At 39.4% G+C, this 27324-nt stretch overlaps 1 protein-coding gene, 3 long non-coding RNA genes and 3 pseudogenes across 6 annotated transcripts; 6 read left to right on the top strand and 1 right to left on the bottom strand.

The window, feature by feature from the left end:
- The first annotated feature begins 1007 nt into the window (after positions 1-1007).
- LOC148690974 (uncharacterized) lies at positions 1008-1828 on the top strand. The gene is made up of 2 exons (XR_015956576.1): positions 1008-1225; positions 1528-1828. It is a non-coding gene; the product is annotated as an uncharacterized LOC148690974 (long non-coding RNA).
- A 3040-nt stretch (positions 1829-4868) lies between these two features.
- On the top strand, positions 4869-6530 carry LOC148690973 (BURP domain protein RD22 pseudogene; annotated as a pseudogene).
- Positions 6531-9444: 2914 nt separating this feature from the next.
- On the top strand, positions 9445-10957 carry LOC137729154 (BURP domain-containing protein 6-like; annotated as a pseudogene). The gene is made up of 3 exons (XR_015956156.1): positions 9445-9529; positions 9651-9782; positions 10044-10957. The product of XR_015956156.1 is annotated as a BURP domain-containing protein 6-like (transcript).
- Positions 10958-12911: 1954 nt separating this feature from the next.
- LOC137735877 (BURP domain protein RD22) lies at positions 12912-15233 on the top strand. The gene is made up of 3 exons (XM_068475234.2): positions 12912-13071; positions 13166-13274; positions 13953-15233. The coding sequence occupies exons 1-3, from the start codon at positions 13033-13035 to the stop codon at positions 15023-15025; spliced, it is 1221 nt and encodes a 406-aa protein (XP_068331335.2). The 5' UTR covers positions 12912-13032; the 3' UTR covers positions 15026-15233.
- Positions 15234-18933: 3700 nt separating this feature from the next.
- Positions 18934-19958, top strand: LOC148690972 (uncharacterized). Its single transcript, XR_015956374.1, has 3 exons — positions 18934-19208; positions 19290-19650; positions 19751-19958. It is a non-coding gene; the product is annotated as an uncharacterized LOC148690972 (long non-coding RNA).
- Positions 19959-21511: 1553 nt separating this feature from the next.
- LOC137729705 (aminopeptidase M1-like) lies at positions 21512-23336 on the top strand (annotated as a pseudogene). Its single transcript, XR_015956372.1, has 7 exons — positions 21512-21625; positions 21935-22116; positions 22204-22314; positions 22412-22479; positions 22611-22688; positions 22826-22903; positions 22999-23336. The product of XR_015956372.1 is annotated as an aminopeptidase M1-like (transcript).
- A 1429-nt stretch (positions 23337-24765) lies between these two features.
- On the bottom strand, positions 24766-26246 carry LOC148690971 (uncharacterized). Its single transcript, XR_015956373.1, has 4 exons — positions 25698-26246; positions 25201-25598; positions 24999-25109; positions 24766-24797 (listed from the first exon to the last, which is right to left on the bottom strand). It is a non-coding gene; the product is annotated as an uncharacterized LOC148690971 (long non-coding RNA).
- Positions 26247-27324: the final 1078 nt, after the last annotated feature.

The raw sequence follows: 27324 nt of genomic DNA, 5'->3' as shown, positions 1-27324 counted from the left end.
TAGCCTACATACCTTTTTCTACATGGTATACAGAGCAGGTTTATAACCCTAGCCCTAATTTTTTTTTCGGCAGCTTTCTCTGCCGTTCCCATGGCTGACTCTTCTTCTTCCGATGGTGTTTTTTCCCTTCATCATTCCGACCACCCGAATCTTGTCCTTGTATCCAAGAAGTTGAATGGTGATAACTACACATCCTGGGCCCGTGGCATGCAGCTTTCCTTGAGTGCCAAGAATAAACTTGGTTTCATCACTGGCGATATCCAAGAACCTTCTTCCTCCGACGACCCTGATGCTCACGCAGCTTGGCGTCGTTGCAATGACATGATTCTCTCTTGGCTTCTGCATTCCTAAGAACCTGACCTTCAAGAATCTGTGCTTTTTTCCACCTCTGTCCAAGCTGTATGGGATGATCTTCGCGAACGCTTCTCTCAGAGTAATGCTCCACGCATCTTCCAACTCAACCGGGAACTTGCTACAATTTCTCAAGGTTATTCTTCTATCTCCGCCTATTTTACTCGCCTGAAAGCTCTCTGGGATGAGCTTGCTTCTTATAATGATGGCTGCACGTGCTCTTGCAACGCCAAGCATGACCGTCAACAACTCATGCAATTTTTAATGGGCCTCAACGAATCCTTTGCTGCTGTTCGTGACCAGATTCTTTTAATGAATCCCCTTCCCACTGTTCGTCAGGCCTGTTCCTCGGTGTCTCAAGCTGAAAAACAACGCTCCCTGGGCGTCCTCCGCTCTGTCGATCAACCTGCTGCCATGGCTGTTCGTGGCCCGTCCCGTCCCTCCTCTGCTCGTCCTCCCCTCCACTGCACCTACTGCAATTTTGATTATCATACCCGAGACACCTGCCATAAACTTCATGGCTATCCCGTTGGCCATCCCCTCCATGGCCAACCGTGGCGACCACCGCGCCGTGCCACTGCTTCCAGTTCTTCCCGCAGCCATGCACCTTCCAATCCTCCCCGGCAGCCACGGTTTTCTGCTTCCCGCCCCCATAATTTCACCCAGGCCCATCACGTGCAAGGCACCCAGGCCCCCGCCTCCTCTTCTACTCCAGCGACCCACCAAGTGCACGGGGCCCAGCCCACTTTGCATGACTTGCAGCTTGCCATGCCTGACCTCTCTGCCGAGCAGCACTCCCGTGTTCTAGCTGCTCTACGTGACACCACCACCCCTCCTCAGGCCAATGCCGTGCTCACTACTGATTTTGCCCAAGGTTTGTTACCTGTCACCTCTCGTCATGGTCAATGGATTCTTGACAGTGGTGCTACGGATCATATTACTTCTTCCGCTTCATGTTTGGTTAATCGTTTTCCTTCACATTTGCCGCCTGTTTCTTTGCCTAGTGGTGCTTCCGCTCCCATTACTTTTACCGGCACTCTTCCTTTAAATTCATCAGTTACTTTGAAGGATGTTTTATGTGTCCCTAATTTCCGAGTGGACCTTTTATCGGTTGGTAAACTTACAGATGGATTATCGTGTTCCATAACCTTCTTTCCTTCTTGGTGTGTTTTGCAGGACTTGGTTTCGAAGGCGATGATTGGTGTGGGTAAGCGACGTGGCGATCTGTATTACCTTGTGGCCCTTACCTCTTCTCTCCCCACCCGTCAACCTCTCTGCAACATCATTACCATCCCCTCCTCCCTCTGGCATAGGCGTCTAAGTCACCCCTCCTCCACTCGTTTGCAAGCTTTAGCATCTAGCTCTCTTAATTGTACTTTTGATTCTAGTCATATTTGTGATGTTTGTCCGTTGGCAAAACAAACTCGTCAACCTTTTCTTTTGAGTTCAATTTCATCAACTTTCCCTTTTGCTTTAATTCATTGTGATATTTGGGGCCCGAATCGTCAATCTTCTCTTTCTGGTGCTCATTATTTCTTAACCATTGTGGATGCTTTTTCTCGCTTTACGTGGGTCTTCCTCATGAAACATAAATCTGACACTCAACAATTAATTAAGGATTTTTTTGCTTATGTCACTACCCAATTCCGCACTACCATCCAATGCATTCGTACTGACAATGGTGGTGAATTTTTATCTCTACGTAGTTTTTTCTCTGATCATGGGGTGCTTTTACAAACTTCTTGTGTTTATACCCCCCAACAAAATGGCGTTGTTGAAAGAAAACATCGTCATCTTCTTGAAACCGCTCGCGCCCTTCGTTTTCAATCTCATCTTCCTATCAAGTTTTGGGGGGAATGTGTTCTTACCGCTACTTATCTCATCAATCGTCTCCCTACCCGTCTTCTCCATCATAAATCCCCATTTGAGGTTCTCTTTTCGAAAACCCCATCTTATGACCACTTCCGCGTCTTTGGTTGTCTGGCATATGCCACCTCTGTCACTCCCACCACCAAATTTTCCCCTCGGGCTCATCGTTGCATTTTTCTCGGTTATCCTCATGGACAAAAGGCCTATACCCTTTACGATCTCGACAATCACCGCATTTTCACTAGTCGAGACGTCATCTTTCACGAAACTACTTTCCCTTATGCCGTTTCTCACCCTCCTATCCCTTCCTCTTCGCCTACCCTACCCATCCCACCCCCTCTGGACTTTACATATAACCCACCCCTTCCTGCCCCGACGCCTCACCCTCCTCCACCTTCCTCCCCTTCCACGCCTCCCACAGATTCCCTTGCTGCCCCATTACCCGTTCCTCCCCTTCCTCGCACCTCTTCCCGTGCCCATAAACCTCCATCCTATTTAAAAGACTACGTTTGCTCGCGGGTGATTCTGCCATCCCACCCATCTTCGACTTCGCAACCCGGTTCTACACAAGGTACGCGATATCCACTTTGTAATTTTCTCTCTTATCACCGTTACTTTCCCAGGCATTTTTCTTACATTAACTCTGTCAGTCGGACTGTGGAGCCTTCCTCCTTTGCCGAGGTTGCCACTGACCCCAATTGGCAACGTGCTATGACTGAGGAGCTTCAAGCTTTATATGCTAATGGTACTTGGACTTTAACTTCCTTGCCCCCTGGCAAAATTCCCATTGGTTGTAAGTGGGTGTACAAACTCAAGCATAATTCCGACGGCTCTATTGACCGCTACAAAGCTCGTTTGGTTGCTAAAGGCTTCACTCAGGCTGAAGGTATTGATTATCATGACACTTTTTCTCCTACTGCTAAGATGATTACGGTGCGTTGTCTTCTTGCTCTTGCTGCTAGTCAGTCTTGGTCTCTTCATCAGCTTGATGTTAATAATGCTTTCTTACATGATGACTTACATGAAGAAATCTATATGTCTCCTCCTCCTGGTCTTCGGCGACATGGGGAGAATCTTGTGTGTCGCCTTCACAAGTCACTTTATGGTCTTAAGCAGGCTTCTCGCCAATGGTTTGCCAAATTCACTAGTGCCATCATTTCTGCCGGTTTTCAACAATCCAAAGCTGACTATTCATTGTTCACTAAAAAGTCTGGTATTTCTTTCACAGCTTTGCTCATTTATGTGGATGATATTGTGATTACAGGCAATGATGCTAGTGCCATTAATTCTCTGAAGTCTTTTCTCCGTGATCATTTTCGGATAAAAGACCTTGGTGATTTAAAATATTTTTTGGGTATTGAGGTTTCTCGTTCGAAACAAGGGATTTATATTTCTCAACGCAAGTATGCATTAGAGATTCTCAAGGACTATGGTTTTTTGGGAGCACGACCCATTGCTTTTCCTATGGATGACACAAAATTATCTGATAAAGGAGAACTTCTCAAGGATCCTAAAAAGTATCGACGATTAGTAGGTCGGTTAATATATCTCACTATCACTCGGCCGGATATCACCTATTCTGTGCATGTTCTAAGTCGTTTTATGCACGAGCCAAGGATATCTCATATGGATGTTGCGCTTCGTATTGTTCGTTATTTAAAGGCTACTCCAGGTCAAGGTTTATTATTTCGTTCTGACAACCAGACCAAGTTAACTGCGTTTTGTGATTCTGATTGGGCAGGTTGCCCTATCACTCGCCGTTCGACTACTGGGTATTGTGTATTCTTGGGCGGTTCTTTGATTTCTTGGCGGACGAAACGACAGAAAACTGTTTCGCTCTCTTCAGCAGAGGCAGAATATAGGGCCATGGCAGGTGCTTGTTGCGAGATAGTTTGGCTTCGTTTTTTGTTGAAGGATTTGAACATTCCTTTGGATGGTCCTTCCATTTTATTTTGTGATAATCAAGCAGCATTACATATAGCTGCCAATCCTGTTTTTCATGAACGAACTCGTCACATTGAGATAGATTGTCACTTTATACGAGATAAGATTGTAGATGGCACAATAGAGACCAAGCATGTGGGTACGGCACAACAGTTGGCAGACTTGTTTACCAAACCTCTTGGGAAAGAAAAGTTTTCGGGTATGTTACGCAAGTCGAGAGTTCTTGACATCCACTCTCCAACTTGAGGGGGAGTGTTAGACAAATAAGGAATATGGTTGGAGTCCTTGTGTAATTGTATATAATATTATTATTGGAAGAATAAGCCGTCCTACAGCCGTCCTACAGCCGTCCTACCTTGTCCTACCTACACACTAGCCGTCCTACAGCCGTCAAGCCGTCCTACAGCCGTCCTACCTTGTCCTACCTACACACTAGGACGGCTACCTTGTCCTCTACAGCCGTCCTACCTACACACTTGTATCATGTATATATATCCTTGTAATCTTGTAGAGAAACACAATGAGAAAAAATTAAGCATTCTCTTCCATTTGCATTCTCTTCCATAAGCATTCTCTTCCATTTGCATTCTCTTCCATTTTTCCACATTCATGTATCAATAACAAATATAATTTTTAGCCTACATACCTTTTTCTACAGCAACTAACATTCAATATCTTCACCTGGATGATTCAATTGAAAGCAAATGTTCGGCTACAAGCAAGATGCGTCTGAAAAAGTATAGACTTACAAAGATGCTGCTGAAAATCTAACACTTGAAGACCCAACTCGAGTACTTTTCTTCTTGCAAGATCGCAGAGTCCATCCCCTTCGGTTCAAGCAAATTGGCAGAAATTCTTAACCAATTTTCAGTGAAACCGGGGTCTTTGGAAGCCGACATAATGAAAGAACCATCCAATATTGTGAAGGGGTGGCCATTAGAGCCGAAGAAAAATATTGTGCCACCTCTCTAGAGTCGATTGATTGACTTCACCACCTCCGCTTGGAAGAAATAATATTAAAGCAATCACGACGGAGGTGGAAAAAGGAGCTACCCCGCTGCAGAATTACACAATAACCCCTGGAGTGAAAAAGCTGGCAGGCAACCAACTTATTGTGTGCCATAAGAGCAATTACACCCCTTAAAAAATGCATCAACATTCAGCTCATTTAATTCATTCAATGAACAATAATAGACTCTAATAAACAGTAATAGACCAAATGCATTTCCACCCCTAAAACTAAATAACCTAGTCAATTTTATTAAAATTTTATTAATTTTCATTATAAAATAATAATTTTAATTTTAATTTCTAACATGATCCCTTCTCATTCTTCTTCCCATTTTTCTCAAAAGGGTCTCTCTGGACCCTCTTCTTTTATTTCTTCCCTGATTTTCCAATTGTGCGGTCAAGCACAATTTCACCACTTTTTCTTCCCTTCTTCTTTTTCTTCTCTTCAAGCCGCCAAAACCGTTCCTCTAACGCCCGCGAAACCGTTCCTCTATAAAACGCAAACCCAGAACCCCTAATAAATCAGTTCACTCTCCCACCGCAACTCTCTCTGCATCTCGCTCCGTACACCCACCAAACTACTCACCACACTAACGCTCCCCTAAAAGTGGACCTCCTCCTCTTGGAAAAGACCCTTTTGGGTCTCTTCGTCGTCGTGATCGTCACCATCGCCATTTCAAAACTCCGCGGCAAGAAATTCAAGCTCCCGCCTGATCCTATACCCATACCCGTTTTTTGGAAACTGGCTCCAGGTCAGCGACGACCTCAACCGCCGTAATCTCACCGACCTCGCCGAGAAATTCAGCGACTGCTTCCTCCTCCTCATAGGGCAACGCAACCTCGTAGTCGTCTCCTCGCCGGAGCTCGCCAAGGAGGTGCTCCACACCCAGGGAATTGAATTCAGGTCGAGGGAGGCGTGGCGGTATTGCCTGGCATCATGTAGGTCGGGCAAGGGCTCAGCACATTCTGAGCCGGCCTAAAGACCAGCTTGGGCTGGGTGCCAGCCTATCTACTCGGCTGGAGTGGATTGGCAAGGTGCCGGCCTAAAGGTTCCCCGGTGGAACTACTCTAAGATGATTTATCCGTGTGCCGTTTTCTACTGCCATGCAATTGAAAAAGCAAGGACTTTTATTGTGCCTCTGGAAGGCGCTGACAGGACGAAAGCTAAAGCAGTAGCAGCCTGCCAGACACATCTGAACGAAGCCCAAAACATTTTGCCCTCAGAGAGCTCAATGTTAAGCCAAGAACAACTAATCTCATCTGCCATTTTCTTGAAAACGAGAATGTTGGTTGGGTTTCAAAACAAAAACCTACATGAGTTGAATCCGCCGCTCGGGTCCTCTACTTGATTATGTAGCCCATCAATAACAGTAATTAGCCCGCTCCATTGATAAAAACAATCCCATGAGACTGATTAGCTGTTTATGTCTGAGACTACGTACTCACTTCATAACATATTCTTATTACTCATTGGCAATGCAAAATTCCCTCTTGTAATAGAGACAAAAAAAGTACCTAAAAAAAAAAAAAAAGCAAAGGAAAAAAATAAGATGGGAAGGACAAAGATTAGTTACATATATTTTATTGTATCTCTTAATCTTATCCTACCTCCTATATCAATAATTTGAATGGAAAAAATAAGAGTAATGCTAAAAAAACTAAATTTGAAGATTAAAATTGCAAACTGAATAATGTGTCACCAGTAGAAATAAGCACGTCTTTTAACACTTAAGTAATAAACCAATCATCAACTTTTAAGTTGTTTAGTTTTCAAATTTTAGTCTTCAAATTGAGACTCCTTAGCATTACTCAAAAAATAATAATATCAATGAATATGGAAAAAATATATATATATAAAACGGTTGATCTCTATTAAACTTGCTAATGACCCGAAGCATAAAGTACTTGCTACCAGTGCAATAAACACTCGCATTACTCAAAAAATAATAATATCAATGACTACGGAAAAAAATATATAAAATGATTGATCTCTATTAAACCTAAATGACCCCAGGGTCGGCCTTGAGAATTTGTGAGCCCTAGGCGAGTCTTCAAAGTGGGGCCCTAAATTTCTCGGACCTCCGACTCTTTGTATATTGGTATGTAGTAAAAAGAATTCGCTAATTACATGAAAAGTCTATTTCTTCATCGAATATCTTTAAAAATGAATATCAAAAGAAAAAAGATATACTAACATTACTTAATATTACATGTCACATGTCTTTAGACACAAATGTACTACGTGTTTGCAGTCAAGAGTCTAAGTACTGATTTGGTACTGAGGTGTTTTTATAAAAAGTGGGTATAAAAAAAAGTTGAGTTCAAAAAGGTGTTTGGTAAACATTTAAAAACAACTTATTTTCACAGTTTTGGGTGAAAATAAGCTGAAAATGTGAAGCAACAAAAATGAGCTTATTCTCATGGCATAGCAGAAGCGGTTTTTTTTCAAAGCACAGCAATACCAAACTAGATTGAGAGTGAAGAGCAATAAAACTTGATGACCAAGAGAGTAAAAAACAATAAAACTTGATTGATGAATATAATAAGTCAACAACGCCAAGTGGTTCTCTTGTGTTCTTTCTAAAATCAACACACACTAGCGAATCAAATTTCAGAATAACCTAGTTTAACAATGAATTATTGAAAAAGAAAATTTAAATTCAAAGTTAAGGTTACCTCAAATTACAATCTTCAGGACCTAGCGATAGAAAGACTGGGAAGTTGAAAGAAAAGGATTCCAAAGTTATGATTATTCTGGTTTTTGTTATTTTTTTAGGTTATTTTCAAAAGCAAAAGAAAAACAAAAAAAGCATTTGGACAGATTGAGGCCATTAATTTCACTAGCCTCTTGTCACACTCGTAGGCTTGTGACAATTGGCCTTTGTATGTTTTTTATTTAAGAAACTCAAGTTTTTTTCTATTTATACAATTTTTATTTAAAATATTTTTGAAAATAAATAAGAATTTAAACATAAACCACCCATAGGTTTTGTTATTTTTTTTCTAAAGTTGAAAATTTTAAATTCATTCAAAATTAATATTTGTTGAATTATTTTAACTCCTTTTGATTCTAGTAATTTTAAAATTTTTAAAGAACAATTTATCTTTATTTTTAATTTTTAATTTCTTAGATTTGAAAAAAGCAAAAACTTAATGCTTACAAGGTGTTTCGAACTTCCAACCCCAATAAAAACAAAGCGTAACTGTTTCCACTGCACCAACGAAATAATTATGATGTTTCTTACGTTTTCTTTATTTATATTTTATATACAGGATGTATAAAAAAATTTGGGATCCCCCGCCCCGGGAACTTGAGGGCCCTAGGCAACCACCTACCTCGGCTATATGGGAAAAAAATATATATGGAAAGAAAGAAGGATGAAGAAGAATGAAGGAAAAATGGTATAGTGAATGTAGAGGAAATATACAAGGAATGATACACAATAAAAACAAAAAAATTTAAGTTATTTTCATTCTCAAAATTATGTTTTCATTCGTTGTTCTCTATTTTTTGAAGCACAAGTTTGGGTGACCAAAATAGCCTAAGGGGACCAAAATAGCCTAAGGGTATAAATGACATTCGCAAAATATAGGATGACTCATTGTCAGTAAGAAGTTGGTTAGTTGAATCAAAAGTTAATGTACCTTAATTGATAAGCAAAATCACGAAGACTAAACTTAATAATTGAAACATAAATGGTCTTATATCTAATTACGTGCAAAATGACTTTTTCAAAGGCGCTGTTAGAGTGAAACGTAAGAAAAAAAAATGTCGAATTAAATACTAGCCACCCCATTAATGTCGAATAAATTATGTATCCAGGGCTCAATCTACTAGCAACCCCATTAATGTCGAATGAATTATGTACCCAGGACTCAATCTACTAGCCACCACATTAATGTCGAATTAAACACTCCAATTTATTTCCACACAAAGAAACAAATAAGAAACGTAAGAAAAAAAATAAAGGCCACCGCATGCTCTGCATTTTCGGTTTCATCCGGTATGGATTATTGGATTTCTTATGGTTTTGACATAATATTTTATAATGTTAACACGAAAAGTTTGCTAAAACCACTACATGACGAAGAATCTACAAAATGTCTCACTTTTAAGAGATTTTTCTTACTATTTCTATTTGAATTTGGTACAAAGTTAGAATAAATGCGGAACATCACACGAGGCAGTGGAAGGGGGCACGTGTTAAACCTAATCCCGACAAATTTGGCACTTCAGTTGACTTCCTCTATAAAACTTGAATCGGTCTCCTATTGCTCACCATAGAACCTGAGTTTTCTTGTTTCATCCTTTTCAATGGGGTTCCTTCCCTTGAGAATATTTGCATTTTTTACTGTGAGTAAACTGTGTAAAATTTGAATTTTCCCAATGAATTTTTATGAATCTTATAGGTACACATATAAACATATCTGATTTTTTTTACCTCATGCTAACGAGAATCTTAACTATTTTTCAGCTCAGACTGGTGTCAACGGCAAGCCATGATACTTCTTTACTGCCACCTCAACTTCACTACTGGAACTCCATCCTGCCGGACACACCAATGCCAAGAGCTCTCAGTCAACTTGTCAAACCAGGTTTTAACTTACAACTCTGACTCAAAGAGCTTTTCCCATCCCATCATTTTATTGACACGATACGTGGTTAAAACTTAAAACCAAACAATAGGAATAATTATGAGTTATTTTTGTCATTTCAACATAAATATCCTGCAATCTTCCTTGATGAAAAAAAATATTTATATAAAAACTAGAAGATGGGGTTATGATTATTTTGAGGTGCTTATAAGATTTTCCTTCTAACAATTGTGATCTGAAGAGTTTCGCTTTTTCTCCATTTATGTTGATAATTCTGCAGACCACACTGGTGTTGGCAAGGAAGACTTGTCTTTTTCAGCCAAGATTATGCCCGAAACTGCTGGTGGCGTATTTTTGTAAATTACGATGGAGGTGGAGACATTAGTCAAGTAATTAATTTCTTCTTGGAGAAGGACATGCATTCTGGAAATGCAAAGAAATATCGCTTAGCTAAAAATTCGACTAGAGCTATTTTCCTGTCCCGCAAAACTGCAGAGTCGATCCCCTTCTCTTCTCACAAAATGCCAGAAATTCTCAACCAACTTTCATTGAAATCAGGGTCTGTGGAAGCGATGAAAATTAATGAAACCGTTCAGGAATGCGAAAGTCAGGCCGTTAAGGGAGAAGAAAAACAATGTGCCACTTCTTTAGAGTCGATGATTGACTATGCCACTTCCAAGCTCGGAAGAGGTGGAAAAAGGGGTGCAGAATTGCACAATAATTTCCCTTGGAATGAAGAACTTTTCTGCAGTCGACAAGAGCAAAGTCATTGTGTGCCACAAGTTAAGCTACCCATATGCTGTCTTCTACTGCCATTCATTTCGAAGGATTAGGGCTTATATGGTGCCTCTACAAGGATCTGACGGGACGACTGCGAAAGTAGTTGCTATCTGCCATGCAGACACATCTAGATGGAACCCAAAAATCTTACAAGGTTTGAAAGTTGAACCAGGAACCGTTCCCGTTTGCCATTTTCTTTCTGACGGCGATATTGCCTGGGTTTCGAAACAGAAACTTTAGCTACCTGGCATGATCACTTGCCAAAGAGCTTCCCTGTAAAATGAATTCAATAAGAGCAGTTGCACCCCGTTCTGTATGGTAAAAAAATCCCATAATTAATAATGGGATGTTACTTTCATCCCATTATCAATAACTTGAATGAAAACGATTGATCTCTATCAATAAACTTGCTAAGACCTGAATCATAAAGTACTTGCTACCGGTGCCATAAACTCTGCATTTGAAAAACTCTTCCTTCTTTATTCGTTATTGTATGTGTAATACATATATGATCAGATTTGTATATGTATAGTTAACCTGGTTCCTCATGTGGAACTCCAGGTTGAGGAGTTACAAGGGAGGTCTACAAGTTTGCAAAAGTGAACCACACTATCACACTGAGGATTTGTTTGAGAATGATTTTGTTTGCAATATAGAAGAAGTATTTACAAATTTGCTAAAGTGAACCGCAACAGTCAATAACATGACTAAAGTTTCTTTTATAATCGTTTCGCTTTTTTTTTTAGTTTTCCCCTCTATTACTTGCAATATGAGAAAAATATATATGAAAAGAAACAAGGGTGAAGAAGTAAAGGAAACCTGATATAATGCATGTAGAAGAAAAATACAAGGAATGATACATAATAAAAATAAAAAATTATTTTAAGTTATTTTCACTTTCAAGATTTTATTTTCATTCATTGTTCTTTAGGGTTAGTCCGTTTTGGTGCCCAAATAGCCTAGGGTTATAAATGGCATTTTCAAAATGTAGGATGACTGATCATCGCTCAATAGGAAAGGTCGATGGTTGGATAAAAAATTAATGGATCTTAATTGATAAGCAAAATCACGATGACTACGCATATTATTGAATCCGTAAGTGGTCTTATATGTAATCATATGCAAGATGACTTTTATAGAATACTAATTTAACAAATAATATTATTTACACTAAAAAAAATATGATATATTAAGTTTCATAATAAGTTAGTAATAACGTAATTATATAGAGTACTTGTTTTCGTTGAAAATAAGAAGCTCGATGTATCGGGAAGGACTCAATTGACTAGTCACTACATTAATGTTTAGTTTGAAACGATTAAAGTTGCAAGTAGTAAAGATTGCCCCATTCCTTAGGAAAAGATATAATGTTTGTTTTTTTGGTCAAACGATAGATTTTGTTAGATTAGCCATCAACGAGGTTCGAACCCACGCCGTTATATAAGGGCTCAACACATTTTTACTACTGTAATAAAGGGTCACTTGCAACATAATTTTTGTGTGCGGTGGTAACAATATATATACTACACAATTTCTAAAGAGTACTTGATAAGTTTGCATTAATTTTAAGTATTAACAAATAAAACACGTAATTCAATATTAATATATTATAAACCTGTATGAAAGTGGTTTAAAAATAATCTAAAGCGTTTTCAGCTCCCAATAAACGTTTTTAAATGGCAAGAAAGTTCAAAATTTTTTTGTTTAAAAAATCACTTAAATTGTTTTATTTTAAAAGTAAAATTTTTATTAAAATTTTTAACATGCTATAATTAAAAAGCTTAACACTTTTACGTAAACTGATCCTATAATACCACTTAAGAGAGTTACAGGGACCTTAAAATTTTATCAACTGTCTCTCATTGAATTAACTTGAAGTACAAATCAATGACCAGTCCAAGCTATACACCTCTTTGTTTTCAGAGTTTGCACGCATTCACACACTCACATGTATATCCTATCTTATAACAATTTTTGTCACAAATGATACACATCAAATCAAGATGATCATTAAAATTAAAAATTATCAATGTAGTCATTAAATAAAAATGATATGGATCAATATCATCCATATCTAGAGACTACACTGAATTCAAGCACCTTTGTTTAAAAAATACATTAATTGATTTTTGATTAAATTAAAACCATCTTAATTAGATGTGTCGAGACATCTTGCGATAAAAAACCAACTCATATTGTTTCTTGTTCACTCTCATGCACCTGCATTGTCTTGAGTCCCTACATGGCCGGCACGTCCTAATCGATATCAATGAAATTAAGTGAGTGAGCCTGGGGCAGTTGAAGTAATTGAGTAGTCGACAATGCTGGTGGAGTGTTACTTATGGACCCATCAACTTTTAGTACATTGTACATTTTCCTCTATAAATGTGGAATGTATTTGCTCTTGTTACCACATTCACTAGCTCTGAGTTACTTTCTTTCTTCATCCATTAGCTTTCTGTTCCAATAGTTTCAGTCTCAATGGGGTTCTTTCTCCCTCACATCCTTGCTTTTCTAACTGTAAGCTTTCTAATTTTAATATATTACTTTTTGATTTCAGTTGATTTGCGTTTGCTTCCGTGCTGATGAGGGTTCAAATATTGTTAATTTGCAGCTCACACTGGTGGCATGCCATGCTGCTCTACCACCTCAACTTTACTGGAACTCTGTCTTGCCAAACTCAAAAATGCCAAAAGCTATCAGTGAACTTCTCCAGCCTGCAGGTTAGTATTAGAATCTCAGAGAAGCTCAGATATCGTGTATTCCTTAGACAATAATTCAATTTAGACATACAAAATTAACACCACTACTGACACTCTCACTGACGAGTTTAACCATCGTATACATGTAAGAAATCCATGTAAATATTCTCTAAAAGTGATATAATCCATTGCAATAGCAACAATTTAGTATTATAAAAGATGAAGGGATGGAATAGCTTAAATGTTCTCATTGATCATTGGATTGTGGTCTTGGTATACATGTACTTATTTTCTCACATGTGCAAAAAAAAAGCCAAAATATAATAAGTCAATTTCAAAACTATCGGTCAACTTTTTATAAACTTTTCTCTTGTGTAATTAACTGAAATTTCTAAAACCAAGTGGTTGATGCGTTCTTGATACCTTCAATAATTTGACTTCACAATTGTGCATATCTGCCGATAAACTTAATGGCACTTAGCTATATGATCTTATGTTGTTAGAAAATATAATTTGACTTCACAATTATGAATATGTGCCGACAAACTTGACTGCACTTTTAGTTTTAGATATATGATCTTAACAGCGAATCCCCATATTTTCTATATATGATCCAAATATTCTCACAAATTTTAGCTTAATAATTTTGATGTTCTACCTCTTCTCACTTGCTCTCTATTTATGTTTGCTAATTTGCAGATTTCACAGAAGATAAGAGCACCTCTGTTGTAGTAGGAAAGGGTGGTGTCAACGTTGATGCTGGAAAAGGAAAGCCCGGAGGCACCCATGTCGATGTTGGGAAGGGTACTGGAGTGCATGTGGACGCTGGAAAGGGAAAGCCTGGAGGCACCAATGTAAACGTCGGGAAGGGCGGAGTGCACGTGGAAGCCGGAAAAGGAAAGCCAGGCGGTGGCACTAACGTGACCGTAGGAGGCAAAGGCGGTGTTGGGGTGAACGCCGGGAAGGGAACCAACGTTGGTGTTGGCAAAGGAGGAGTGTCCGTAAACACAGGGCCCAAGGGAAAGCCCGTGTATGTTGGAGTAACACCAGGAAAAAGCCCTTTTTTATACATGTATGCAGCCACGGAAACCCAACTCCATCAAGACCCAAACGTCGCTATTTTCTTCTTGGAGAAAGACATGCGTCCTGGAAAAACAATGAAATTGCACTTCACCACGAATTCAAACACGCAAACCTTCGTGCCGCGCGAAACTGCGGAATCCATCCCATTTTCGTCGAACAAGCTGCCAGAAATCTTCAACCAATTTTCAGTGAAATCGGGTTCTGTGGAAGCGGATATAATCAAGGGTACGATTCAAGAGTGCGAGAATCCAGCCATTAGAGGAGAGGAGAAATATTGTGCTACCTCTTTGGAGTCCATGATTGACTTCAGCACTTCCAAGCTTGGAGGAGGAAATGTTCGAGCAATTTCGACAGAAGCCGGGAAAGGAGCCACTTTGCAGAAGTACACAATAGCTTCTGGAGTGAAGAAGTTGGCAGCGGATAAGTCCGTCGTGTGTCACAAGCAGAACTATCCCTATGCTGTTTTTTACTGCCATGCAACAAAAACAACCAGAGCTTATGTGGTGCCCCTGAAAGGTGCTGATGGGGTGAATGTTAAAGCAGTAGCAGTCTGCCACACAGACACATCAGATTGGAACCCTAAACATTTGTCCTTCCAAGTCCTCAAAATCAAGCCGGGAACTGTTCCGGTCTGCCATTTCCTTCCCAGTGATCATGTTGTCTGGGTTCCAAACCAGAAATCTACATGATTTGACTGATCAAACCAGAAATCTACGTATGATGATGTCAGCAGTTTGAAATTAAATCGACTGTCGATCACTTCTTATTGTCACTATGTATTTCAACCTACATATAAACTCATAAATGAAAGCATGCTATCGTGTGGACTTGTACCGAAAGCATGCTATAGTGGACGTGCTCTACAACATTCAGTAATAGTTATATATGCTTTGACTCTGTGGTGCCATCTGTCCATTGGTTCAGTATTGAATTGTGGTGCTACTATATGCATGATACACAGGTTACATCTCTTTTGTCTTAGGAGAGGAGGGTGTTGAGTATGTATGGATTGTGAATCACATGTTAGATATTTAATGAATTTTGTATGTGCTTATAAGGAAGTGTAATCTCAATTTCTTTACGATCTAATCAAAGCAAGAGAATGCCAAGAAGCTAAAATCCTAAACCAAGGGGACACCTCATAACATCGGGCTGCTCTGTTTTCAGACTATGTTGGCTTGCCTGGTTACAGCTTCTCAAATTAATGTACATGTTGGCATCCAAGTTTGTCTCACTTTTTTTTTTTTCTCCTAACTTTATGGGGTTGTTTGACTTGTTTTGTAGGTTTAGACCTTTAGCTTTGGTTTTAGGGGAGTTAGGTTTCATGTCCCCCCTTTTTTTCTTTATTTCATTCTCGTTTTGTGTTTCTAGAAGGGTAAGGTTTATGTCCCCTCTTCTTTTTTGTGTATTCCTTTTTATTGTCTTTGTTTTTGAAGGGTAAGGTTTATATGTACAACCTCAGATTGGCTTCAAGAACTCATTTCCACAATTGGCTTCAAGAACTCATTTCCACAACCAATCGTCCTTGTGATTTACACAGGTTTTCACTTTCGCATGAGAAGAAAATGAGGCAACAACCACGGAACAAGCTTGGTTGTTGCTAGCCTAGTGATTGCTAAATACGTGATAAAAAGTTAAAAAATCGCACCAAAAAGTAAAAAATTATGACATACTGTTTGTCACGCTTGTAGGAATAGCTACCCCAGAAACAATCACCTGGCTCCGTGGCTATTTCCCTTTTTTCTTGCAGTGTTCGCATGGAGCTCTTGTTTCTACTTTGTATAGTTTGAAGAATTCCATTTTGAATTTTTTTGCCTTTGCTTAAAATGAAGTTGCGGTTTTTTGAAGAGTATTCTTCGGGATTTCTAAATCTATTTTTAACTTCGATTTTTCATGTTCATATGATAAAGTAATTGAGTGAAAAAAAAAAAAAAAAAAAAAGAGAAGTTTTTAGTTAAAATGGTTTTTATTATTTATATAAATCCTTATTGGACAAACTCAAAAATTACTTCTACTAATTCTCATTATTAAGACAAAAGTGAGGAGTTATGTTAATCTCAAAGACTATTTTGGCTATAAAAAGTAGAATAAATTACGTTTTCCCTTAATGATTTTGACTAGCTAGCTACCCAAAAATAACAACCATCGTATGAAAAGTTTGGCTAACATATCTTGTTGTCCATTTATGTTGGTAAATCCGCGGACTTCATTACTGTTGGCAAAGGGGTAGTTATCGTTCACAACCAAGTTGCAGATATTGCAACTAACTTTCAATATCTTTACCGGGATGATTCAACTGAAAGCAAAATGTTCGGCTACAAGCAAGATGCTGCTGAAAATCTAACACTTGAAGACCCAAGTACTTTTCCTCTTGCAAGACCGCGGAGTACATCCCCGTCGATTCAAGCAAATTGGCAGAAATTCTTAACCAATTTTCAGATAAACCGGGGTCTTTGGAAGCCGACATAATGAAAGAAACCATCCAATATTGTGAAAGGGTGGCCATGAGAGCCGAAGAAAAATATTGTGCCACCTCTCTAGAGTCGATGATTGACTTCACCACCTCCAAGCTTGGAAGAAATAATATTAAAGAATCACGGCGGAGGTGGAAAAAGGAGCTGCCGGCTGCAGAATTACACAATAACCCCTGGAGTGAGAAAGCTGGCAGGCAACAAACGTATTGTGTGCCGTAAGAGTAATTCCATCTCTAGAAAAATGCACTAGCACCAAGCATCTGCTATACCTCAATGGCAATCAGCAATGCAAGAAGAGTATAATGCTCTTAAATCTCAAGGAACTTGGAGATTAGTACCTCCTCCTCCTGACAGAACGATTATTGGCAGTAAATGGGTCTATAAAATCAAGAAAAATCCTGATGGCAGCGTGTCTCGGTACAAAGCTCGCCTTGTAGCTCAAGGTTTTTCTCAAGAACAGGGTATTGATTACTCTGAAACTTTTAGTCCAGTAGTGCGACACACAACTGTGAGACTTATTTTGTCCTTGGCAGCGATTCACAAGTGGGAATTAAGGCAGTTAGACATCAAAAATGCTTTTTTACATGGGGAGTTGCAAGAGGAGGTTTATATGAAACAACCTCAGGGTTTTGTTGATCCGTCTCATCCGAATTATGTCTGTCAACTAGTCAAGTCTCTGTATGGTCTCAAGCAAGCACCAAGGGCCTGGAACTCCAAATTTACTAGCTATTTGCCAACATTGGGATTCAGTGCATCCTCTTCTGACACCAGTTTATTTGTGAAAACTGATGGGGTGGATGTACTTGTTTTGCTCTTATATGTGGATGATATCATCCTCACTGGATCTAATGGTACCAAACTACAAGCTGTGATTCAAGATTTGGCTGGGGTATTTGAATTAAAGGACATGGGAAGACTTACATATTTTCTGGGCTTGCAGATTCATTACAAAGCTAATGGTGACATATTTGTTAATCAATCCAAGTATGTCAAGGATCTCATTCACAAAGCTGGTATGGAGTCTTGTAAACCTGCCTCTACACCATGTAAACCTCACTGTCAGATGTTGCTCACTGAGGGTACCCTGTTGAAAGATGCTACATTGTATAGGAGCTTGGTTGGATCATTACAATACTTAACATTTACTAGACCCGATATAGCATTTGCTGTCAACTCGGTATGTCAATTCATGAAAGCACCAACGGATGTTCATTTCAATTCTGTTAAGCGGATTTTGAGGTATCTTCAAGGAACTTCAGAGTGTGGCCTTACATTTACATCTGATACATCTATTCAGTTGACTGCATACTCAGACTCAGATTGGGCTGCTGATTTAAATACAAGAAGGTCAGTGACTGGGTATGTTGTATATCTAGGCAATAACCCTATATCCTGGCAGTCCAAGAAACAAACCTCAGTCTCTCGGAGTTCCACCGAAGCTGAATACAAAGCCCTGGCACATACGGCGGCTGATGTGGCCTGGATCAGGTTGTTGTTCAAAGATATTGGGGTTGAGTTACCTGAGCCACCAACCATTTATTGTGATAACATGTCCGCTATTGCTTTAAGTGCCAATCCCGTGTTTCATTCTCGAATCAAGCATCTCGATACAGATTATCACTTCATTCGGGAAAGAGTTCACAAGGGAGACTTGTTGGTTCAGTATCTGTCCACTGATGATCAAACTGCAGATGTGTTAACAAAAGGCCTTCACAGTCCTACCTTTACTCGGCATTGCTTCAATCTCAAGCTAGGTTACCCTAGTTGAGATTGAGGGGGGATGTTGACATATATTGATTTAGAAAATCTGAAGTGCCATGTCATCAAATATGAAGTGCCATGTCATAGAAAAGGTTGTTAGAATCTGTTAAAATAGTTAGGATCTGTTGGGATAAGATTGGTCTAGTTAGCTAAGATTGTAGAGGTGTGGTTACTCGTGTATAAAAGAAGAGAATGTGAGACTGTGAGTTTGATCATGTAATCAAAGAATATTCAGACCTTTCTTTAAGAGTTTCGTTGTATTTTCGTTCTTCTTCTTTCTTTCTTTCTTCATCTTCTTCTCTGTATTCTCTTGGTGGTTGTAATACAACCTAGACTGTTAATATTTATGGGATAAGAAATCATTCCTTAAGTTCTTGTTAGATTGTTTTACTAGGATTGTTTGAATTGACCCCATTTATTCTTATCGATTGTAACTTTGATTGACAGGCTACATTTAAGATTAGACTGGATGACATTCCATCTGAATTAATTGCACTGACCAACATGCCCATTATTGAAGAAAAAGTGGATGGACATCTGAAGACTGTTTTGTATGAAGAGTCACCTATCATGTCGACGTACTTGGTGGCCATTGTTGTTGGGTTGTTTGATTACATTGAAGATCATTCATCTGATGGTAAAACTCATACGCAACATCTCTTGTTCTGTATTTGTTAGTAACCGTTTCTTGACAGTGTCATATTTCATCTCGTCACAGGAGTCAAAGTGTGGGTATATTTTCAAGTTGGTAAAGCAAACCAAGGGGCGTTTGCTCTGAACTTTGCTGTCAGCGCTCTTGAATTTTACAGAGAGTATGTTTAGATCTCAAAATAACTCAATGAATCCTTTCTCTGATTTTTTCCCCTTCCGTGCTCATGTTCAATTGTTTATCATTTGATATGAAATCAATGACAAAAAAGTTCTACAGTTACTTTGCTGTGCCATAACCCTTACCAAAATTAGATATGGTTGCAATCCCTGATTTTTTTGGCGCCATGGAGAACTATGGTTTAGTTACATACCGAGAAATGCTTTTGCTCTTTGATGAACATAACTCTTCAGCTGCCAACAAGCAAATGGTAACATAAACATACTGAATGTCAATCTTGTTTTCATAATTTAGCTTCATTCTAGCTATTGTTTTTTAACCTTTATCATTTCATTTTGTTTTTGTGGAAGGTTGCAACTGTCGTGGCACATGAATTGGCACACCAATGGTTTGGCAATCTTGTAACGATGGAATGGTGGACGGATTTATGGCTAAACGAGGCATTTGCATCATGGGTAACACTTTCTTCATTTGTTGTACTTGTTATTTTACATGCTTTAGACTTAAAGTTCGTGTTTTGACGTCATTAGGTGAGCTATATAGTTATAGACATCTTGTTCCCAGAGTGGAAAATATGGACTCAGTTTCTTCGCATTGAAGTTAGTGGGGGTCTTAAGTGGGACGGGCCTGAAGAATCTCATGCCAATGAGGTTCAAAGTGGACTAGGTCTTCCATAGATTTTTTATTCTTTGTCTGAAGTTTTATTTTTCGCGGCGTAGGACCTTGATCACCTGCATAGCAAGCTTTAAATAGAAATATGCACGTATACTTTCACATTTGTAGTATTTCTTGTACATCTTATTCCCTTTTTTTCGCTAGGTGGATATTAATCGTGCTTCCGAGCTTCATTAAATATTTGATGCAATATGTTATGATAAGGGAACTTCTGTTGTTAGGATGCTACAAACCTATCTCGGTGCCGAATGCTTCCAGGTTGGTCTTTTGGTTTGTTAGCAATTGTCCTTGACGACTAAATCAACAATCTTATTTATGAGTTTTTTTTTACATTTATTCCATGGAAATTTCCGAAAATCCAAGGCTTCAAGGCATGCAGGATTATAAGAGGATATATCCTGAAAAATGATTATTCTTTGAGATTTTTGTTCACACGTATGCTGGTTCGTATTGGTTATCAAATATGTAACAACCCGTCTCAGGATTTACGGAAGAAAATAAATATTTTTGTATTTTCACTAAGTTTGGATGATACTTTCCTTTTTTAAATTGTTTTTTTAACCTTAATTGGTGAGCTCAAGGGGCCCACCCCTGTTTTGTCCCCCGTTCCCTTTCCCTTTTCTTTTTTTTTTCTGAAAAGTCTTCTCTTCTCTCTTCTCTCTTTCTTCCTCCTTGCTCTCTCTTTTTCCCGCCCTCTCGGTGCTCTTTCCTCCGACAAGAACACATACACATACACACACCCATGCCCACACCTATAGCTCTTTTCTAACCCTGTGGTTGTGTTTTGGACGTCAAACCACGAAGAAACCACCTCAGAGACATTTCCCAGTTTTCCGGCGAGCACCGCCCCTTTCGAGTCAATTTCCGGCCAAAAAGGGCGATTTGGCCGGCGTGCAAGGTATCAATCTCTTCGTCTCGCTGAGTACTACAACTTTCCTTTTTGTTTCACTCAATTTCATTGAGTATTGAAGAAGTTATGCTCATTTGAATCTTACCCAGTTTCCGGCGGACACTCGTGGCTTCCAGGCTGTTTTCCGGCCAACTCCGGCCACGATGACGGGAACCAAGGGTATATTTCGATTCCTTACCTTCGGGGCTTCAATTTGGTATATTGAATGACATGTTTTGGTTGAGTTTTGAGCTCCAACGGAGCTTGGGAATTCTCCGGCCGAAATCCGGCCTTCTCCCTCCTTGGAATCCGGCGAACCACCCAAACCCAAGGCCTTTGGGCCTTTCCTGCCAAACCCAATACCCTTTGTAATTGGGCCTTTGGGCCGTATGGTTTCTAACCTAAAACCCAACCCACCTAACACCTAACCCAAAAACTAAAGCCCTGACCCGTGACCCGTGACCCGTGACCCGTTGACCCGTGACCCTGACCCGTTGACTCTGCATTGTGTTAATTTCCCGGACTTATAACCTTAGTGTAATTCATGTTTTCACCTTTCACAGATATCTTATAAGCTGGCAAGAATTGCAGCTGATGCTGTACCGGATCTACTGGATCTTATTAATCAGTTCTTTCTTGGCCTTTTTCAGTACTCTGCAGAGTAAGCTTGTTCTCTTTTTTTTTTTCTTTCCCTCAACTAGCCAAGTACCTAGCTAGATAAAAATTCTTTACGCAGACATCGGTTCTTTAATAAATAAAAATGGGTGTCCAGTTGGTACTGCCTACAATGATATCGTTACATTACTTCATGGCATATCGACAAATTGGTATTCATGCATACTGTCTAGGTAAATACGCTTGTGTGATGACAATAGGGCTGGAGCAAAATGTTTTAACACTCCCAAACTATCCACAATTTTGCTTCTTTCTTTTCGTTTATTTATATATTTAAATTTGGTTTTGTTTCCAGGAAGCTTGGCTGGGAGCCTAAACCGGGTGAGAGCCATTTAGATGTAATGTTGAGAGAAGAAGTTTTAATTGCCCTTGCTGTGTTTGGACATGGCCCGACAATAAACGAAGCAAGTAGGCGTTTTCATGAATTCTTAGATGACAGAAATACGCCTCTTCTTCATCCTGACATAAGAAAGGTTTGTTTTGTTGTAAACCATTAATTAAACACTTTTTAATTCTCTGTTGATCATCATTATTAGTAACTCTTAATTCTTGCACTGCGGGCAGTGTATGTGGCAGTAATGTAAAGAATAAACATGTCTAACAGATGGGGCTACGAATCTCTTCTTAGAGTTTACAGAGAGACTGATCTGAGCGAGGAGAAATCTCGCATTTTAAGTAATACTACTGATTAATTTGTACAATTAAGGATGTTGATCCAACATCTGAATTTGTTATGTCGTTGGAATAATAATGTATCTGTTTGTGCCTGTAGGATCACTAGCATCTTGTCCAGATCCGAACATAACTCTGGAAGTTCTCAACTTTTTGTTGACTTCTGAGGTATTTCTGATTTTGTCTCTCTTAATCGCAGGTTTAAATTTTAATTAGGTACCACAACATTAGAGTATCTCAAACCAATTGTGATTGACGATACTGGGTTTAATCCCATCGATTGCCATCTATGCATATAGGTACGCCGTCAGGATGCTTCCGCTGTGCTGTCCTCAGTTAGTAGGGAAGGACGGGAAACAGCTTGGACGTGGCTGAAGGTAACTCTCAATACCACTAGTTTCTAGGGAGCATGCATACTATGAAATGTACGTACCCACATTCATGGATTTGGTTTCTTTCCTGGTCTTGTTAATATGGTTCATTTTGCCTTTCGGGGATGATATCCGAAATACAGGATAACTGGGAGCACATCTCAAAGACCTGGTGTTCTGGATTTCTAATTACTCAGATTGTCAGTGAAATTGTTTCACCGGTTCGTTCTCTCTCTCTCTCTCTCTCTTGAAACTTTTAATTGTTCTCGTATCTGGGGCGTTGTATCCTTGTGTAATTACCTTCCTTGCTACGCAGCTAGCGTCATTTGAGAAGGTTAAAGATGTAGATGAGTTCTTCAAAGTCCATTGTATCCCCTCGATAACTAGAACCTTGAAGCAGAGCGTTGAGCGGGTGCGGATCAAGCCAAGTGGGTTCAGAGTGTTCAGGGTGAGAAAGATCTTGCCGATGTTTTGAAGGAGTTGGTATACAGGAAATACTAGCTTTGATAGAAAAATGGGTCTGGATTTTCCTCAGTTATTATGCAAGTTACATATTTTCCAAAAGAAGAATAATGAGACATGGATAAATATAAATGTACTGTCAAATTATAAGACTATATTTTCGAGACACATAATTTTTGATCTATTTCATAAAGGGACAAAACTTATCCATGTGGCAGGTGATGTCATGGTTGCTTTTTTAATTGTCGTATTTGCATCCTTAGAGTTACTAAACTAGACAGCTAAATCGGTCAATCGATATGCTGACCTCACTCGGAGTGCGTTGTTGTGAAAGTTGAGAATGCAAACCCTACGTGCTATAACCGAGAGAACTAAAAAATCGAATGAAACAAGTGACTTGCATGTGAAGAAAGTGACATATTAGGGTTTAGGTGTCTTAGGGGATGCATGCTTATGAAAGGGGCTGCAAGTTTTGCACATAATTAATCCCAAAAATTGGTACGTTAGTTCAAATTACGGTTAAACTTTCCACGTCCGAAGAAATATTTAAGCAGTGTCGACAGAGGTGAAAAAAGGAGTGCCTGGAGTGAAGATGAGTATCATTTCCTTTGCCGTCTTTGAGGAATTCAGGTGGGCAGGGGAGAGATCCGTCAACACAAGCAATCAAACGGCGGCTCTTCAAAACTAGAACGATCTCAGGAAGCAGAAGGGAAGACGGTCAGCAGGAGGAGGATTGGTAGAAATGGTTGACGCGGTGGGACACACTTGCGAGGGTAGAAGCAGGATTGGAAAAAAAGACGGTGTGAAAGAGGCGTAGGCAGAGAAGATGACTGAAGTGAACGGCCTCGATAACTCATCAGAGGCATAAGGTGTGTATTATATAATCACGCTGTACAATGAATACATTTGATACATGTGACATATTTAGTTGATGAGATACATCTGTACAATCAAAGACTAAAAACATCTGATACAATGAATGATGATTTTATCGTTTTATCACCTGGCAGGTGACGAAAGAATTGTTTGTCATAAGCTCGAAAGAATTGTTTATCACCTGGAAAGTGATGACAACATGAACGATAAAGCTAGCAGTTTTCAATGTGCAGAGACATCAAAATGGAACCCAAAGCACGCTGTCTTCTAATTTCTCAAAGTTCAGCCACGAACCATTGCCATCTGCCATTTTCTTTTCGAGGACACTATTGGTCTGGTTCAAGAAATCAGGAGCTTACGATCCTTGAACCCGTCAGTTCTACCTGGTCACTTAGCATAGTGTTTCTATTCCGGGTGGTTCTTCTGTGCTCACTACATTCAACAACAGATGACATTCTCGGAACTGAACATCTTGGACAGCCCCAACCCGGATCACTACGTTATGAAAACCACTGCATTATCACATAGTGCATCATAAAACTTTGCATACAAAAGCTTGAAGCATAACTGCCCGTAGACCACTTTTGGATGCTATTTTTCCAGTGGAACATACTGAGAGAGGATCTCACAAGTTCATAAACCTGAGCGACCGCTCTGCAAATTTTCTTCAAGAACTTCTAGATGATGTGAACCGATGGCAGACATATTTGCAAAATTGAACTTTGACTGACATGCTCATAAGTCACATCGGTTAGCCAGAATACATAGTGAATTTCCCTGTGTATTATATATATCATCAGAACATGTAAAAAAGAAAAAAAAAAAAAAAAAAAAAAAAGAGCTGCAAAATGACTAGAAAACATGTCTTAGAACATTTCTTTTGACAACAAGAAGTACATAGATTGGTAGTAAGGCCATCACCCACCGCCATCCAATGCTAGAAAGTTTTACTTTTTCAGATCAACAACAAGAACACACCTTGGTCAATCTATGGTTCAGGCACAACAGCTTTATCTTTATATTGGTCGCCGTGAAAGGGTTGCAAGGAACCCCACGATCTTCCAACTTTCAGTTTGACATGCAACGGAACTGGACAACGAGTACTTAAATTAGGTACAGCAAACAAATGTCCTCAAATTATCGAGCACTAAGCAATGTTCCAGAAACTTTACAAATATACCACGAAGCGAAACAGCATTTTCCATGCTCGTCTGTAGCAGCAAAGCAGCCTCCTTTATCACAACAGGATCAACTTCCAGTACTACTTCATCATGCACCTGGTTAGAAACAACCAACAAACATTGTTACATGAGTTGCCTTGTAAATGAAGCAAAACTATATTTAAATAACAAAGCTAACAAGATGCTAAATATTTTAGTTTATTAATATCTTCCTCTACATTTCAAATTGACCAAAGAACTTAAAATTATAGAATTGTAAACAGAATTTCCAAAACCGGCCCTTCAGTACGTGTAACTTTGTTGCAGGGTGAGAAGAAGAATCAGGCCTTTCAACACCTTCAATTATCACGGAATATATATTTATCATTGCAATCTTAGTTATGTCAGCAGCAGATCCCTGTAAAAGGAAGACATCAGAGAAAAATACTACACTTTTGTGATTACCCTTAAACACCCACACTCCTCATCCCCACAGAAGGGAGGGAAAAAATCATACCCGACATATGGAATTCACAGCTTGTCTCTGAGCCATCGACTTTTCTTTACTATTCCCAAGTTTTATTTTTGACAAAAAGCGCTTTCTTCCCTTAAGGGTTTTGATGTATCTGGGCACAATAATGCACATAATGAACAGTTGAATAGCTTCAAAGAAATGTTTACAGCATTGTATTACAAGGGAACTAACAGACTCTTCTGGAATCCCAGTCCATCTAGCTGCTATCATGGTGAAGACATCACCATGGGGATTACTAAGGAGTTCAATGAGTGCAGAGTCTCTAGAGAATGTGCCATCAGCCGCAATTCTATCTGAGAATAATCTGCAGTTAACAGTAACCAGTTGTCCTGCAGTAGAATAGCAACAATAAATCGATTAACGTACACCATGGAGTCATAAATCCCATCCCCTTCTCCTAGTTATCCCACCAAAAAAGTCCTAATCTGAATATTTGACAATACTGCACCAAACCTCCCCCGCATCCTCATCTACTCGAGAATTTTATTGACTTTTATGGTATAAATATAATAATAACACACAAATGGCCTTCAAAGATCTTGAAGTTTTGGTTTCAACTTGTTGTTGTTTTCTTATAAAACTGCTGCAACGGCAGCATGGTTTATACACATTTTACATACACGCATGCACACATACGCATGCAATAAACAAATGCAATACAGGGTGTTGTGCTTGCTGTCCATGATGCAGCAACTAGAGAAAAATAAGCAACAAACCATGTGGTGTCTAGCTGTCAAGGAATATACAACATTCCTTTTCACGTGCAATATTCCCTTCCATACTGTCCATACTGTCAATACTCCCCCTCAAGCTGGATCAAGGGGGTTGATTGATCCAAGCTTGAACAATAACCGTTGAAACTGTGTAAAATCGAGATCTTTCGTGAAAAGGTCCGCAAGTTGATCATGACTTCTAGTGTACACAGTTTCGATGACTTTGGATTGAACTTGAGTGCGGATGAAGTGGCAGTCAACTTCAATGTGTTTAGTCCGTTCATGGAAGATAGGATTGGATGCAATATGCATTGCAGCTTGGTTGTCACAGAATAAGGACATGGGTTCCTTGCTGGTGAAGCCAAGATCAAGAAGGAGACTCTTCAACCAGATGAGTTCAGAAGCTGTTGCTGCCATGGCCCGATATTCAGCTTCAGCACTGGACCGTGCAACCACTGTTTGTTTTTTACTTTTCCAGGTGACAAGGTTTCCACCTACAAAGGTACAAAAACCTGTGGTGGATTTTCGATCAAGGGAATTACCAGCCCAGTCAGCATCGGTATAGGCCAGAATGTTATTAGACTCATTTTTCTGCATGAGTATGCCTCTGCCGATCGAACCCTTGAGATATCGGAGTATTCTCTTGACAATTTCCCAATGAACCAATGTAGGAGAATGCATAAACTGACTGATAAGGCTAACGGAGTAAGCAATATCAGGCCTTGTGATAGTGAGGTAAATGAGTTTCCCAACCATGCGTTGATACACATTAGGATTTGATAGGGGTTTACCTGGAGCATCCAATTGAAGTTTGCTAGCAAGTGGGGTGCGAGCAGGTTTGCAGTTGACCATATGTGCTTCTTTAAGAAGGTCAAGAACATACCTCCTTTGATTCA

This window comes from Pyrus communis, chromosome 15, assembly GCF_041283825.1.
Source record: "Pyrus communis isolate YQ-2024b chromosome 15, ASM4128382v1, whole genome shotgun sequence".
Lineage (NCBI taxonomy): Eukaryota > Viridiplantae > Streptophyta > Magnoliopsida > Rosales > Rosaceae > Pyrus > Pyrus communis.
The sequence above is the reverse complement of the archived record's forward strand: the minus strand, read 5'-3'. Positions and strand labels throughout refer to the sequence as shown.